Source organism: Scyliorhinus torazame, chromosome 6 (genome assembly GCF_047496885.1).
Source record: "Scyliorhinus torazame isolate Kashiwa2021f chromosome 6, sScyTor2.1, whole genome shotgun sequence".
Classification (NCBI taxonomy): domain Eukaryota; kingdom Metazoa; phylum Chordata; class Chondrichthyes; order Carcharhiniformes; family Scyliorhinidae; genus Scyliorhinus; species Scyliorhinus torazame.
In genome coordinates, this window is record NC_092712.1 from 224386727 (window position 1) to 224401866 (window position 15140).

Genomic DNA, 15140 nt, shown 5'->3' on the forward strand with positions numbered 1-15140 from the left:
AAGACCAGATAGCCGATGTACACTGGGGAACCACTACATGTTATAGGAACTGCCATGACCCTGGTGACCCGTGGGCAACAAACATTCGGACTACATTTGGTTGTGGTGCAAGGGCCAGGACCTAACCTGTTGGGTGTGATTGGCAGCAGATTTTCTAGATGAACCTGTATGAGGTCCTTGGAAACTTTCCAGATGTATTGCAGGAGAGTCTGGGCAAGATAGAAGGAGCCATGGCATGCATCAAGTGAACCCAGAGGTCCATCCCAAGTTCTTCAGGGCGCAACCAGTTCCGTATGCCTTGCTCACAAAGGTGGATGTTGGGTTGCAGTGCCTGGCGAGTTTGGGCATCATATGCCATATCCAATTTGCAGAACGGGCCGTACCTGTGGTCCAGTGATGAAGCTGGACAAGTCTGTTCGCCTCTGTGTGGCTTGCAAACTGACTGTAAACAGGGAATCCCACCTGGACTGTTGCACTATGTCTCACGTGGAGGATTTATATGCAAAACTGTGTGTGGGATGCTTGTTCACCAAACTGGATACGAGCCACACATATCTTTGGTTCGAATTGGACACGCCATCGTGGAAGTATGCGACTACAAATACCCAGAGGGGTCTGTTCGAATACACTCCCCTTCCCTTTGGGGGCACTTACGCTTGCACAATTTTCAAAGGGTGATGGAAAACATCCACCTGGGGATACTCAAAGGGACGGTATATTTAGATGATGTACTCATCATGGGGGCCACTGAGTAGAACACATGGACAATCTAGAGGAGGTTTCAGGACGCTTTCCCCAAGTATGCATCTACTTGAAGAGAAGCAAATGCGCCTTCTAAGCAAAGGCAGTGACATACTTGGGTTATAGAGAGGATTAGCATATCTTGCACCCTGTGGAGGAGGAAGTTCAGGCCATAAAAGGAACCCTTTAAAAAAAAAAAAATAATAATTTTTATTAAAGGTTTTCATAAAATCTCAATAACAAAATGAAAAAAGAACCCAACAGGGTTAAGTACAAAACACAATCTAGAAAAGCAACCCCCCAAACCCCTCCCCCACTGTACATAAATAACAAATTAACATTAACACCCCGACTTAACACAACAGGTATATACACCCCCTCAGACTCTTCAGTGTAAATAACAAAAGCAATAATAAAGTAACACCACACGCCCCCCCACCCCCCCCCCCCCCCCCCCCCCCCCCCCCCCCCCCCCGAGCTGCTGCTGTCATTGACCAATGTCTTATCGTTCTGCCAGGAAGTCTAAGAACGGTTGCCACCGCCTAAAGAACCCTTGTACTGACCCTCTCAAGGCGAATTTCACCCTCTCCAACTTAATAAACCCTGCCATATCATTGATCCAGGATTCCACACTTGGGGACCTCTCATCCATCCACTGAAGAAGAATCCTTTGCCGGGCTACCAGGGACGCAAAGGCCAGAATACCGGCCTCTTTCGCCTCCTGCACTCCCGGCTCCTCTGCCACCCCCAAATATTGCGAGCCCCCAGCCCGGTTTGACCCTGGATCTTACCGCCCTCGACACCGTCCTCGCTACGCCCTTCCAAAATTCCTCCAGCACTGGGCACGCCCAGAACATATGGGTGTGATTTGCTGGGCTCCCTGAGCACCTAACACACCTGTCCTCACCCCCAAAAAAACGGCTCATCCTTGTCCTGGTCATGTGTGCCCTGTGCAGCACCTTAAACTGTATGAGACTGAGCCTCGCGCACGATGAGGAAAAGTTCACCCTCCCCAGGGCATCTGCCCATGTCCCTTCCTCAATCACCAGTGCGAAGAGCAGGGGGGACGAGGGATACCCCTGTCTCGTCCCTCGGTGCAACCGAAGGTACTCGGACCTCCTCCTGTTTGTGGCCACACTCGCCATCGGGACCTCGTACAACAGCCTAATGACAAACCCCTCCCCAAACCCGAACCTTTTCAGCACCTCCCACAGGTACCCCCACTCTATCCTATTGAAGGCTTTCTCAGCGTCCATCGCCACCACTATCTCCGCCTCCCCCTCCCTCGCCGGCATCATGATAACGTTCAAAAGCCTCCGCACATTCGCGTTCAACTGCCTCCCCTTCACAAACCCCGTCTGGTCTTCATGGATGATCTGCGGCACGCAATCCTCAATCCTCGTGGCTAAGACCTTCGCCAGCACCTTGGCATCTACATTTAGCAAGGAAATCGGTCTGTACGACCCACATTGCAGGGGATCCTTGTCCCGCTTCAGGATCAAGGGGATCAGTGCCCGGGACATCGTCGGGGGCAAAGACCCCCCTCCCTTGCCTCATTAAAGGACCTGACTAACAGCGGGCCCAACAGGTCCATATATTTTTCATAGCATTCGACCGGGAAACCGTCCGGCCCTGGTGCCTTCCCCGCCTGCATGCTTCCATAACGCTTTGATCAGCTCCTCCAGCCCAATCGGGGCCCCCAATCCCGCCACCAGTCCCTCTTCCACCTTTGGAAACCTCAATTGGTCCATGAAGCGGCCCATCCCTCCCTCCTCCCGTGGGGGATCGGATCGGTATAATTCCTCGCAAAAGTCCCTGAAGACCCCATTGATGCCAACCCCACTCCGCACCACACTCCCTCCCCTGTCCTTAACTCCCCCGATCTTCCTAGCTGCGTCCCGCTTCCGAAGCTGATGCGCCAGCATCCGGCTTGCCTTTTCCCCATACTCGTAAATCGCCCCCTGGGCCTTCCTCCACTGCACCTCCGCCTTCCTGGTGGTCACCAGGTCGAATTCGGCCTGGAGGCTACGCCTCTTCCTCAACAATCCTTCCTCGGGCTCCTCCGCATACCTCCTGTCTACCCTCACCATGTCCCCCACCAGCCTCTCCCTCTTCCCCCGCTCCCTCCGCTTCTTGTGGGCCCTAATGGAGATCAGCTCTCCCCTCACCACCGCCATCAGTGCCTCCCATACCATCCCCACTCTGACCTCCCCGTTGTCGTTGGTCTCCAAGTACCTCTCTATACTTCCTCGGACCCGCTCGCTCACCTCCTCGTCCGCCAACAGCCCCACCTCCAAGCGCCACAACGGGCGCTGGTCCCTTTCCTCCCCCATCTTCAAGTCCACTCAATGCGGGGCGTGGTCCGAAATGGCTATTGCCGAATACTCAGTATCCTCTACTCTCGCTATCAGCGCCCTACTCAAAATGAAAAAGTCGATTCGGGAATAAGCCTTATGGACATGTGAGAAGAATGAAACCAAGGTGGACCCTTGCAAATCTCCAGGGGTCCACCCTTCCCATCTGGTCCATAAACCCCTTCAGCACTCTAGCCGCTACCGGCTTCCTACCCATCCGAGACCTGGAGCGATCCAGTGCCGGATCCAGTACCTTGCTAAAGTCTCCCCCCATTATCAGGCCCCCCACTTCCAAGTCTGGGATCCGACCCAACATACGCCGCATAAAACCCGCATCGTCCCAGTTCGGGGCATACACATTGACCAGTACCACCCTCTCTCCCTGCAACTTCCACTTACCATTATGTACCTACCGCCACTATCTGCCACAATGCTCGGCGCCTCGAATTACACCTTCTTTCCCACCAAGATCGCCACCCCTCGATTTTTGGCATCTCGCCCCGAGTGAAAAACCTGACCTACCCACCCTTTCCTCAATCTTACCTGGTCTGCCACCTTCAGGTGTGTCTCCTGAAGCATAACCATATCCGCCTTCAGCCTCTTCAGGTGCGCGAACACGCAGGCCCGCTTAACCGGCCCATTCAGTCCCCTTACATTCCAGGTTATCAGCCGGATCAGGGGGCTACCCGCCCCCCTCCCCCGCCGACTAGCCATGACCCCCTCCTTGGCCAGCCACGCGCCCGCACCTCACACTCGGCCCGTTCCCCACAGCGGCATACCCCCGTCTTGAACCCCCCCCCGCCCCCCCTACTCGCTCCAGCTCATGTCAACATCATCAATTTTGAAGTCCTTGGGTGACCACTGCGTGAGGATGCTGTCTTCGAAGCTCATTTCCTGCTGCTTCAGGACATTGGGCTGCAGGTCTGCTGGCGGGGGGGGGGGGGGGGGGGGCCTCAAATCCGCCATGCAGTAAAATTTGCGAAGCTTCGCCAATGTGGGATCACTCCACGTCTATGTGCGGCTGTTACCGGCAGTGTCTCCATGAAGTTTAAAGTCGCCACAACATCATCCGTCACTGGTGGAGACGGGGGGGGCTCACAGGCAGTGGGAAACGGCAGAGGGTGTCAGCATGGACGATTTGGAACCTGGGGGGCTGCTGAAAAGTGTATTTATACGTCGCCACAAATAGAGCCCAGGGCTGAGGATATGAGGGGAATCCCCTTGTCCTCCTTAAAGAGATCCAGAGATCCAGCAGTGGTTTACGGTCGGTAAGTGTCACCCATAGACATATTGATGGAATTAGTTTACGGCGAATATCACAGCTAAACCTTCTTTTTCAATCCGGGTTTAGCGGTGTTCTACTTCTGCCAGTGGTCTGGAAGCAAATGCGATGGGATGTTCTGTGCTATTGTCCCATCTATGGCATAGCACCAGCCTGATGCAGTATGGAGACCGATCGCAGGTGAGAACGAGTGGCCGGGACGATTCATAGTGGGCCAGTAGCTGGGAGGATGACAGCCATCTCTTCACTCTTGCGAGTGCATCCTCCTGTGGAGCTCCCCAAGCATACTTCTGGTTCTTTTTCAATAGGGATCAATGACGACATCCAGCGGGTCATGAGAAAATGCCTGGCGTGTCAAGAGCACCAGAAACTCCCACTATCGGCCCCTCTACCCACTGGGTAAGGCTACATGCGGACTTTGCTGGACCTTTCATGGATCCATGTTTCTAATCCTCGTGGATGCTCATTCAAGTGGCTTGGTGTACATAGAATGACCTCCTCCACATCAACAAAGTAAGGTGCTTGTTCAGCACCCATGGGAAGCCTGAGGTGCTGATCACTGACAACAGAGCCCATTCACGACTGAGGAGTTTGATACATTCGCATTTGTGAATCGGATAAGGCACGTCCAGACCGCCCTGTACCCCCCTCCTCTAATGGCTTGGCCGAACAGGTGGTACCAACAATCAGGTGTGGCATACAGAAGCAAATTATGGGCTCGCAGGACATGTGACTGTTGAGATTCCTTTTTCGCTATCGGACCATGCCGCATGTCACCACCGAGGTAGCACCGGCCAAAGCTGCATTTCACAATCCGACCAAACCTTACTCTTTGGGCACAAAGATCAAGCTGCAGCAAGACATGCAGCGAAGGCATCATAATCACAGGACACCAGGGAGGGATTTTAAACCGGGGACCGCTGTTTATGTGTGGGCATTCGGAGATGGTGCTCTTTGGCTGGCTGCCAGGGATTCTATTGGCGAAATCAAGGCCAGTATCTTACAAGGTCAAGACCCAAGGCAAGACCTTGTGCAAACAGGTCGACCACTTCAAGAGATGAGAGCCCGCCTCAGAGGAGACCCGGTCAGTACCTCCATCTCCTCAGGAACCACTCCTTTGCCAAGACATGCAACCTGCTGTGGCCGAAAATCTGAAACATCAAGATGGTGATGACTCCGGCTGGGAGATGGACATCGAAGCATCTGCACCTACAAACAATGCTGTAGCCGGGGCCGAACACCGGCAATAGCCATCTGGAGATAATCTCGGAAAAGGTGATCTACAAACTATTATACGCCACCCGACCGAGACCCACCACTGATGGAATCACAGCCACGTGCAAAGCAGCGTAGAAGGCTACTCAGTTTGAGGCAGAGGGAGAACTTTGAGTTATGAGTGTAGGAGTGCAATAACCTCCACGGGATCACCTGATCGATCTCCCCGTGGGACCCATGGAATATGAGCACTTCCCTGCTAGTGGGCGGAGGCCTGCCCAGCTGGAGCTCATAAGAACCCAGTAAAAAACCGGCCCGGACAGGGACCGGCATGTTGGCTGTCCCAATGAGACTGCACTGTGTAAATATTTCGCTGTTGTAGGCAGACTTTTTGTGACCTTAATTAAGCCAACATTCACCATACCACTCAGCTTGTTGGATTTTAATGGATCAAAACAAAAACCGTCCTCCAGACCTCACTCTTCCCACACATGGGGTGGGATTCGCCGACCCTCCGGGCTGGAATCGCGCCCGGCGCGGGGACGGAGAATAGCCGTTCTCGCCGGAAATCCAGCACGATGGTGCTTCTGCGATTCTCTGTGGACTTGCCAGTCCTGCGCACGCGGTCGATGCGGCACCGGTCAGGGGCCGTTGGAACAGGCCCCCGCGGCGATTCTCCGCGGTCGACCGGACAAACTCCTGCTGGCGTGGTTTACATGTGGTACCACCCGGCGGGAGCTGGGACCCACGGCCACGGTGGCGGTCCTGGTGCGGGCGGGGGGGTATCTGACTCTGGGGGGCCTCAGCGGTGACCAGGCCCGTGATCGGGGGCCACCGATCGGCGGGCCATCACGATCTGGGAGGGACCTACCTTCCTCCGTGCAGGCCCGCCGTGTGGCTCCGCCATGTTGGCGGAGCCCACGCCGGGTTGGGCAGCCGCGTGCATGCATGGACTCGCTTGCGGCCACCGTGCACATGCGCGGCCTGGCTAGCAGGGCCCCGCCGGCAGCCAGAGCCGCGGAACGCACGCCGGGCTCAGCTTGCCCCCTGGAAACTGGAGAATCACCCCGGACCTTCGAGGAAAAAGTCCGGAGTGATTCTCGCCTGTTTTCAGGCGCGCGTGGGGACTTAGTCCCCAGAAAGGAGAATCCCACCCATTATCCCCATGGCCTCTCGTATGTCCAGGTCCTTCTAAGCCCCCCCTCCCAATGACCCATCTTCGCTCTTATGCTGCGCTGTACCCCTCTACCTATGCCTCCACCCCTCTCACTTTGCCCTTACCTCCTCCATACCAACCCACTTAGTATCCACCATGGGCTAACCTCAGGAGCAATGCTGTCACAAAATAAAGTTGTCAATTGATGACACCATGATTTTAAAAAAACACAGTCGTTGATAAAAATGATTTGCTACATTTAAATTAATTCAGCTAATTTCTTATGAAAACAAACATTTATATTTTATAACCACTCTGAGTTATCAATCAGTATTTTTTAAGAAGCGCCCCACTCTGGTAACTCTGATTTGTAAAATCAGTCATGCAACACAAATCCTATCATAATAACCCTCAGAATTATGTGAACAAAGTGAAGTAGGAGGCCCTGATGTTTTTAATTTCCACATTTCAAAAAAATTAAAGCCCAGTAGAATTAAATCCTTCGACAACCTTGACAGTTCCAATGAGCCCTGACAGTTCCAATTAGTTTTGACAACCTGAAAGTTGAACAGCTTTTCAGATCTTTGACAGTTCCAATGATTTTATGCATCTTTTATGCACAAATGTGTGTTCTTCTAATAATTTAATAATCCCAAAAGGCACTTGGCCTCTTGCAAAGAATGCCATACCTCTTCCAAATGTAATGAGATCATATTCATAGGAGAACTTTACTACTCCAAAAGGGTACCCTCGCTGTCCAAATGAATCCACAAGGACCTGCTCCTCCGAGGTCTAATCTGCAGACTTTGGATTTCAGACACCTGCTTCACCAAAATCACCCTTGAGTGGAGGCACCTGTTAACTTATATGGGCAGCTGCCTCCATAAACCACGGATGTGTAATTTATAACCCGCCCATCTCTCAATGGGGGCTTCTTACAGCACTTTCAAGCAGATGGAGAGCCTCTCTACCTGCTCAAAAAAATCAGGCTGCAGTGTTGACCCACCTTCATTTCTGTTAGGATAATAAGCGTACAAATACATTCTGAATACTCTAGGATTATTTTTAGGTTTAAAGGAATTGATTAAAGGTGTGCTAGCATAGTAATAAATGACCATGAGCAGCAGTTACTTAATTTAGTACCCTTTACACTTCAGTGATTTTAATATGTCGTTTTGTGACAGGAATTGTGTGTGAAGGCTGCCCAAACACTACATTGTAAAAGTTCGTTGGTGGAGGAAGCTGCTAACGAACTTATCAACATGTTGCTGGATTTGGAACCTCTGGATAAAGAGGATGAAGAAAAATCCAAAGAAATCAGTGCAAATGGACATCAAAAAGAACTTGAAGGTAACAAATGAAAATGCAAAGAGATTAAATATTGGGAGTAAATCCTGATAAAATAACAGGATTATTTCTGTTTTATTTTTCATAGCTGAAAAACAGAAGAGGTGGTACAGTTACAGTTTTTATTAACACAGTTTACTGTGAAGAATTTTCCAAGTTTTGTTTTATTTAACACAAAAGCACAAAATAGACAATAGTTTGCAACCTGATGTTAGTGCAAATAGATGGTTAGTGAAGTAAGAAGAGAAACTATAATCCATCAAATATCTTTTGCAGCAGAAGAAAGAAAATCTGAGAAACGCTCTTTAACTTATAATGCAAGCCCCCTATCTCCAGTAACAAAAAGGAAAAAGAAAGACTTGATGGAGATACTTGAAGAAGAAGCACAGGAATTGCTGTCCCACTTCAGTCACCGCAATGTGGATGCATTATTGAAGGTCACCCGCAACACTCTGGAGGCAATTCGCAAACGTATTCATTCATCATCAATGCTTTACTTTATAGGTATTGTGTCTGCCATCTTCACCATAAACAACCTTAATTTTTCTGCAGATTGCAAAACCCGGACCAACTATTTTATTTAAAAAAAATAAATTTAGAGTATCCAATTCTTTTTTCCAATTGAGGGGCAATTTCTCATGGCCAGTTCACCCACCCTGCACATCTTTTTTGGGTTGTGGAATTAGACCCACGCAGACATGGGGAGACCTTGCAAACTCAGCGGTGTGAGGCAGCAGGGATAACCACTGCGCCACTGTGCTTCTCTATCCGGACCAGTTATTGTGGCCTTCCTGAACTAGTATAAGTAAAAAGAGAATAAAGACTGAGTCCATACAGTACAAACAACAACCAATTAGCAGTTCAAGTGTGACACCTCAGATTCAGCAGAAAATGATGAGTACTGACAGATTTTTAAACATGTGCTCAAATACTTTTACAGGGGACTAGTCATTGTTTATATAACTTTGCAACTGAAAATAATTGGCCGTAGCAGTTAAAATAGAGCAATGGTACAGAAGGGTGTAATAAAAGCAGAAAATGCGAGAAATACTCAAGGTTTGGCAGCATCACTGTATAGAGAAAGAGAGTTAACATTTTGGGTTGATGACCTTTGGTTGGAATTAGTGAAAGAACTGAGGAAAGGCCATTGATCTGAAATATTAACTCTGTTTCTCTTTCGACAGATACTTCCAGACTTGTTCAGTATATCCAGCATGTTCAGGGTGGCGCAGTGGTGAGCACAGTTGCCTCACGGTGCTGTGGACACTGGTTCATTCCTGGCCCCGGGTCACGATCCGTGTGGAGTTTGCAATTCTCCCCGTGTCTGCGTGGGTTTCACCCCCACAAGCCAAAGATGTGCAGGGTAGGCGGATAGGCCAAGCTAAATTGCCGCTTAATTGGGAGAAAAAGAATTGGGTACTCTAAATTTCTTTAAAAACAAATATATCCAGCATTTTCTATATTTGTTTAAGATTAATGACTTTCAAAATTTACAGACGAAAAGTGATGTGAGACTATTTCTTGGTACTCTTGGCTTTCCTCAAAACCCGAAGCAGGAACAATGTTACAGTGCAGTATTATTGATGGAATAATAACATACCATTTCCCAAAGCAGTTTTAGGGAACGCACTGACCTCCTTTTTTTTAAATAAATATTTTTATTCTCCTCCTTTACCATATTTCGAACAACAGATAATCAACAATAACAACAAATGCAATAGCAATCCCCTAGCCAACAATCTCCTTATCCCACCCACCCTCAAACAGCTCCCAACATTTGAATACAAAATACCAATGAAAAAGAATCATCATTAATTTATCCATTCCAAACCGCGCCCCCCCCCCCCCCTTAATGTTCGATGTCATCCAATTCGTGAAAATGCATGATGAACAAGACCGTGAGTTGTAGAACCCTTCCATCTTCCCCTGTCAACTCAAACTTTGCTCTCTCGAGCGTTAGGAATTCCAGCAGGCCCCCCCGCCACGTCGAGGCACAGGGTGGAGAAGCTGACCTCCACCCCAACAGAATCCACCTTCGGGCAATCAAAGGCTAAGACATCTGCCTCCGTGTCTGTGACACCCCAAATATGGCTTCTAGGGGATCTGGTTCGAGTCTCACATGCACCACCTTTGAGATTACCTTTGAGACTTCTCCCCAATACCCCTCCAGTTTTGGGCAGGACCAAAACATATGAACGTGACGTGATTTGCGCCCCCCATTCCACAGCATTCACAAACATCCTCCTCCTCCTCATAAAGTCGGCTCATCCCTGCCCTTGTGAGGTGCACCCTATACACCACCTTCAACTGTGTCAGCCCCAACCTCGCACACAAAGTTAAGGCATTTACTCTCCGAAGCACCTCACACCACAATCCCTCCTCCATGCCCTCCCTCAACTCTTCCTCCCACTTTGTCTTAATCCAATCCAGTGATACCTTACCTTCTCCCAGAATACCCCCATAAATCGCCGACACCACCTCTTTCTCCAATCTCCCCGCCATCAATATCGCACTGACCTCCTTTAACAGCTCATTTGTTCAGACTATACTTTGATTTTTCAAATAGAAAATGATCTCTCCAATAAACAGAAGCAGTCAAGCCATCCCATCTTCAGAACTAACATCACATTGTCTATTCCCAATATCACCATGATACCTGCACTGGACGAAGTACAACAGGCTCTGAATAAAGCAGTGGAGTGTATCATCAGTGTCCCGAGAGGAGTTGGGCAGTGGAGCAAAGAAAGAATTTCAAAGGTTTGTTTTGATCTTTAATGATTTTATATTTGCCAATTTAACTCAGTATTATAATTAATTGTTCATTTTTGTTTAATATTTGCTTCTCTTCACATGGATAGAAAAAAATGAATGAAAGAAAGATTGCAACGTTGAGGCATGGCAGCAGAGACAGTGATTCTGAAGATGGAGCCCCAGAAACTGCAATCAGACGTGTTTTTGGTAATGCATATTTCAAGTGCTCCAAATTATTACAAAACCCATGCTATTATTGAATCCTTTATCATATCAGCACAGAATGAAGCCTGAAAGTGCTATTCACTGAGTCCAGCTTTCATGGCCTTTCCCCGTAAATTGATCTTTTATCAAATTATCATTGCTTTAAAAGCATGTGTTGGCGAACATTGATAACTGTAGACACATAGAGGCCTAGTAATTTGAATCCGAAAAATCAAATCAGTCAGCTTTGTCAGTGCAGGTCTCTCACTGGGGAGCAACACAGAAACAGAATATATTGACATCTTTTCAGTTAAGCATTTGTCCATATTTTCGTAAAGTCATTTTCAAACGTAAAATTTCTATCACCATGTCACACCAAAATCAAAGGCGAGGCGGTGGCGTAGTGGTATTGTCACTGGACTAGGAATCCAGAGACCCAGGGTAATGCTCTGGGGACCCGGGTTCGAATCCCACAACGGTAGGTGATGGAAGTTAAACTCAGTAAAATATCTGGAATCAAGGCCGGGATTCTTCAAAACGGCGGCTAAGTGTTGGTGCCGGCATAAACAGCAGCGTGTTTCACGCCAGTGTCAATAGGCTCCTTGGCCCAGCGGTTCCGTGGACCACAGTGGACCTCCACGCAGCTCCAGCTGCCGATACGCGGCCCTGAACTGCCGGCCACAGGTCTGCGCATGTGCGCGGCGGCCAGCTGCGGCGCCGTCCTCGCGCAACATGGCGGACCCACACAGCGGGCCGGCGCCGAAGAAATAGGCCCCACCCAGACTGTGCACGCCCGCTGATCGGTGGCCCCCAATCGTGATTCTGGCCATCCTGGAGGCGCCCCCCGGTGATGTATCCCCCTCCCCCCACCAGGGCGGCCACCGCAGCCGCGACTCCGAGTGCCGACCAGGTGGAACCGTGTTAGAACCACGCCAGTGGGAACTCGGCCAGTTGCCGCCACAGAATCGTTGCGGGGTCCTCTTTCAGTGGCCCCCGACCGGCGCCGAGTCGACCACATGCGTGCGACTGGTGGTGATTCTCCGGTCGCCGGAGGTTCGCGTCCTGATGTCGGACCGGCGTCGTGGGCCGTCTTGGCGTGAATGCCGATTCTCTGAGCCCGTCTCGGAGAATCCCGGCCCAAAAGTCTGCTGATTGTCATAAAAACCCATCTGGTTCACTAATGTCCTTTTGGGAAGGAAATCTGCCATCCTTACCTGGTCTGGCCTACATGTGACTCCAGACTCAGAGCAATGTGATTGATTCTTAAATGCCCTCTGAAAAGGCCTAGCAAGCCACTCAGTTGTATTCAACTGTTTAAAAAAAACCACAATAAAGTAATGAAACTGGACGGGCTTCCTGGCATTGATCCAGGCACCGGAAACACAAGGCAAACCCAGCCCTGACGATTCTGCAAACTCCTCCTTTCTAACATCTGGGGCTTGTGCCAAAGTTGGGAGATCTGTCTCACAGACGAGTCTAGCAATAGCCTGACATATTCATACTCACAGAATCATACCTTACAGACAATGTCCCAGACACTACTATCACCAGTCCTGGATATGTCCTCACTCACTGGCGAGACAAACTCAGCTGAGGTGGCGACACAATGGTATAAAGTCGTAAGGGAGTTTGCACTGGGTGTCCTCAACATCGACTCTAGACCTCATGAAGTTTCATGGTTTTAGGTTAAACATGGGCAAGGAAACCTCCTGCTGATTACCACGTACTGTCCACCACTAGGGCTAACCGATTCCAAACAAACGCATCAATCTGATTTAAGCTCTGCAGCCCTGCCACATCGAGCCATGAGTGGTGGTGGACAATGAAACAACTCCCTGGAGGAGAAGGCTTCCCAAATATCCCTTTGCTCAATGATGGAGGAGCCCAGCACATCTGTGCAAAAGACAAGGCTGAAGCATTCGCGACAATCTTCAGCCAGAAGTGCCGAATTGATGAACAATCTTGGTCTCCTCCAGAGGTCCCCATCATCACAGATATTTGTCTTCAGCCAATACGATTCACTCCACATGACATCAAGAAACGGCAGAAGGCACTGGATACTGCAAAGGCTATGGGCCCTGACAATATTCTGGCAACTGAAGGCTTGAGCTCCAGAACTTGCCACACCCCTGGCCAAGCTATTCCAGTACAGCTGCAACACTGGCATCTACCTGGCATTGTGGAAAATTGTCCAGGTGTGTCCTGTAAACAAGAAACAGGACAAATCTAACCCAGCTAATTACCGCTTATCAGTCTACTCTCCGTCATCAACAAAGTGATGGAAGGAATCATTGACAGTGCTATCAAGCGGCACTTATTCAGCAATAACCCGCTCACAGACACTCAGTTTGTCTTCTGCCAGAGTCACTCAGCTCTTGACCTCATTGCAGCCTTGATTCAAACATGGACAAAAGAGCTGAATTCCAGAGGTGATGAGAGTGACTGCCCTTGACATCAAGGCAGCATTTGACCGAGTATAGCATCAAGGAGCCCTCGCTAAACTGCAGTCAGTGGGAATTGGGGCAAATTCTCCGCTGGTTGGAGTCATACCTGGCACAAAGGAAGATGGTTGTGGTGGTTGGAGGTCAATCATCTCAGCTCCAGGACATCAATTCAGGAGTTCCTCAGGGGTAGTGTCCTAGGCCCATTCATCTTCAGCTGCTTCATCAATGACCTTCCTGCCATTATAAGTTCAGAAGTGGGAATGTTCACAGGTGACTGCACAATGTTTAGCACCATTCATGACTCCTCAGATTGAAGCAGTCCATGTCCAAATGCAGCAAGACCTGGACAATATCCTGGCTAGGCTGACCAGTGGCAAGTTACATTTGCGCTACACAAGTGCCAAGCAATGGCCATTTCCTACAAAAGAGGATCTAACCATCGGCCCTTGACGTTCAATAGAATTACCATCGCTGAATCCCCCACAATCAACATCCTGGAGGTTACCATTGGTCAGAAACCGAGCTGGACAAACCATATTAATACTATGGCTACCAGAGCACTCAAAGGCTAGGAATCCTATGGAGTATAACTCACACCTCCTGACCCCTCAAAGCCTGTCCACCATCTACAAGGCACAAGTCAGGAGTGTAATGGAATACTGCGCACTTGCCTAGATGGGTGCAGCTCCAACAACACTCGAGAAGCTTGACACCATCCCGGACAAAGCAACCCACTTGATTGCTATCCCTTCCACAAATATTCAATCCCTCCACCACTGACGAACAGTGGCAACTGTGCACCATCTACAAGATGCGCTGCAGGAACTCGGCAAGGTCCTTGAGGCAGCAGCTCCGAAACCCGTGACCACTACCATTTAGGAGGACAAGAACAGCAGATACCTGGGAACATCACCACCTGGAGGTTCCCCTCCAATATATCGCCGTTCCTTCACTGCCGCTGGGTCAAAATCCCGGGATTCCCTTCCTAACAGCACTGTGAGTGCACCTATACCTCAGGGACTGCAGCAGTTAAAGAAGGCAACTCTCCACCTTCTGAAGGGCAACTAGGGATGGGTAATAAATGCTGGCCTAACAAGTGACGCCCACATCCCATAAATGAATTTTTAAAAACTTGGTGATTGGAGCAGGAATTCTCGATTTTCAGTGCTGTGTATCTTTATTGAACCTTCGTCATTTTGTGATTCCTAGATCTCATGTCTATAAGGCACATTTGGTGCATCTTCCTGAAATATATATAAGCTACATATGAATAAGAATTAACTGCAATATTGCAATATCTTTTATTTTGTTGTCCACTCTTTTAGATGGCAGCATTTCAGATACCTCTGCATCTGTGAATTTACTGATCCCTGCCCAAATGAAGAACTACTACAAATGTGTTTCAGAGAACAAAGAGATCATTAAACTAGGATCTGTGCTAAGCACAGCCATTAATTCCACTAAAAAGGTAACTTTGCTTCTTGAAAGAGCTGGTTAGAGTGGGAGAATTTGATTTATGTCAAATTTAATATATGAAGCACATTATCCCCGTGTCTGCATGGGTCTCACCCCCACAACCCAAAACGATGTGCAGGGTAGATGAACTGGCAGTAACTTCATTGTAGTGTTAATGTAAGCCTACTTGT

The 15140-nt window shown here is 49.2% G+C and overlaps 1 protein-coding gene across 1 annotated transcript in view; it reads left to right on the top strand.

The window, feature by feature from the left end:
• Window positions 1–15140, top strand: part of dnah5 (dynein, axonemal, heavy chain 5) — a 521599-nt gene that overhangs the window by 154849 nt on the left and 351610 nt on the right. The window contains exons 18-22 of the mRNA XM_072509474.1: window positions 7933–8098; window positions 8372–8599; window positions 10662–10852; window positions 10954–11053; window positions 14820–14962. Of these exons, the coding sequence (XP_072365575.1) occupies window positions 7933–8098; window positions 8372–8599; window positions 10662–10852; window positions 10954–11053; window positions 14820–14962 (828 nt within the window). The remainder of the gene's footprint in view (window positions 1–7932; window positions 8099–8371; window positions 8600–10661; window positions 10853–10953; window positions 11054–14819; window positions 14963–15140) is intronic.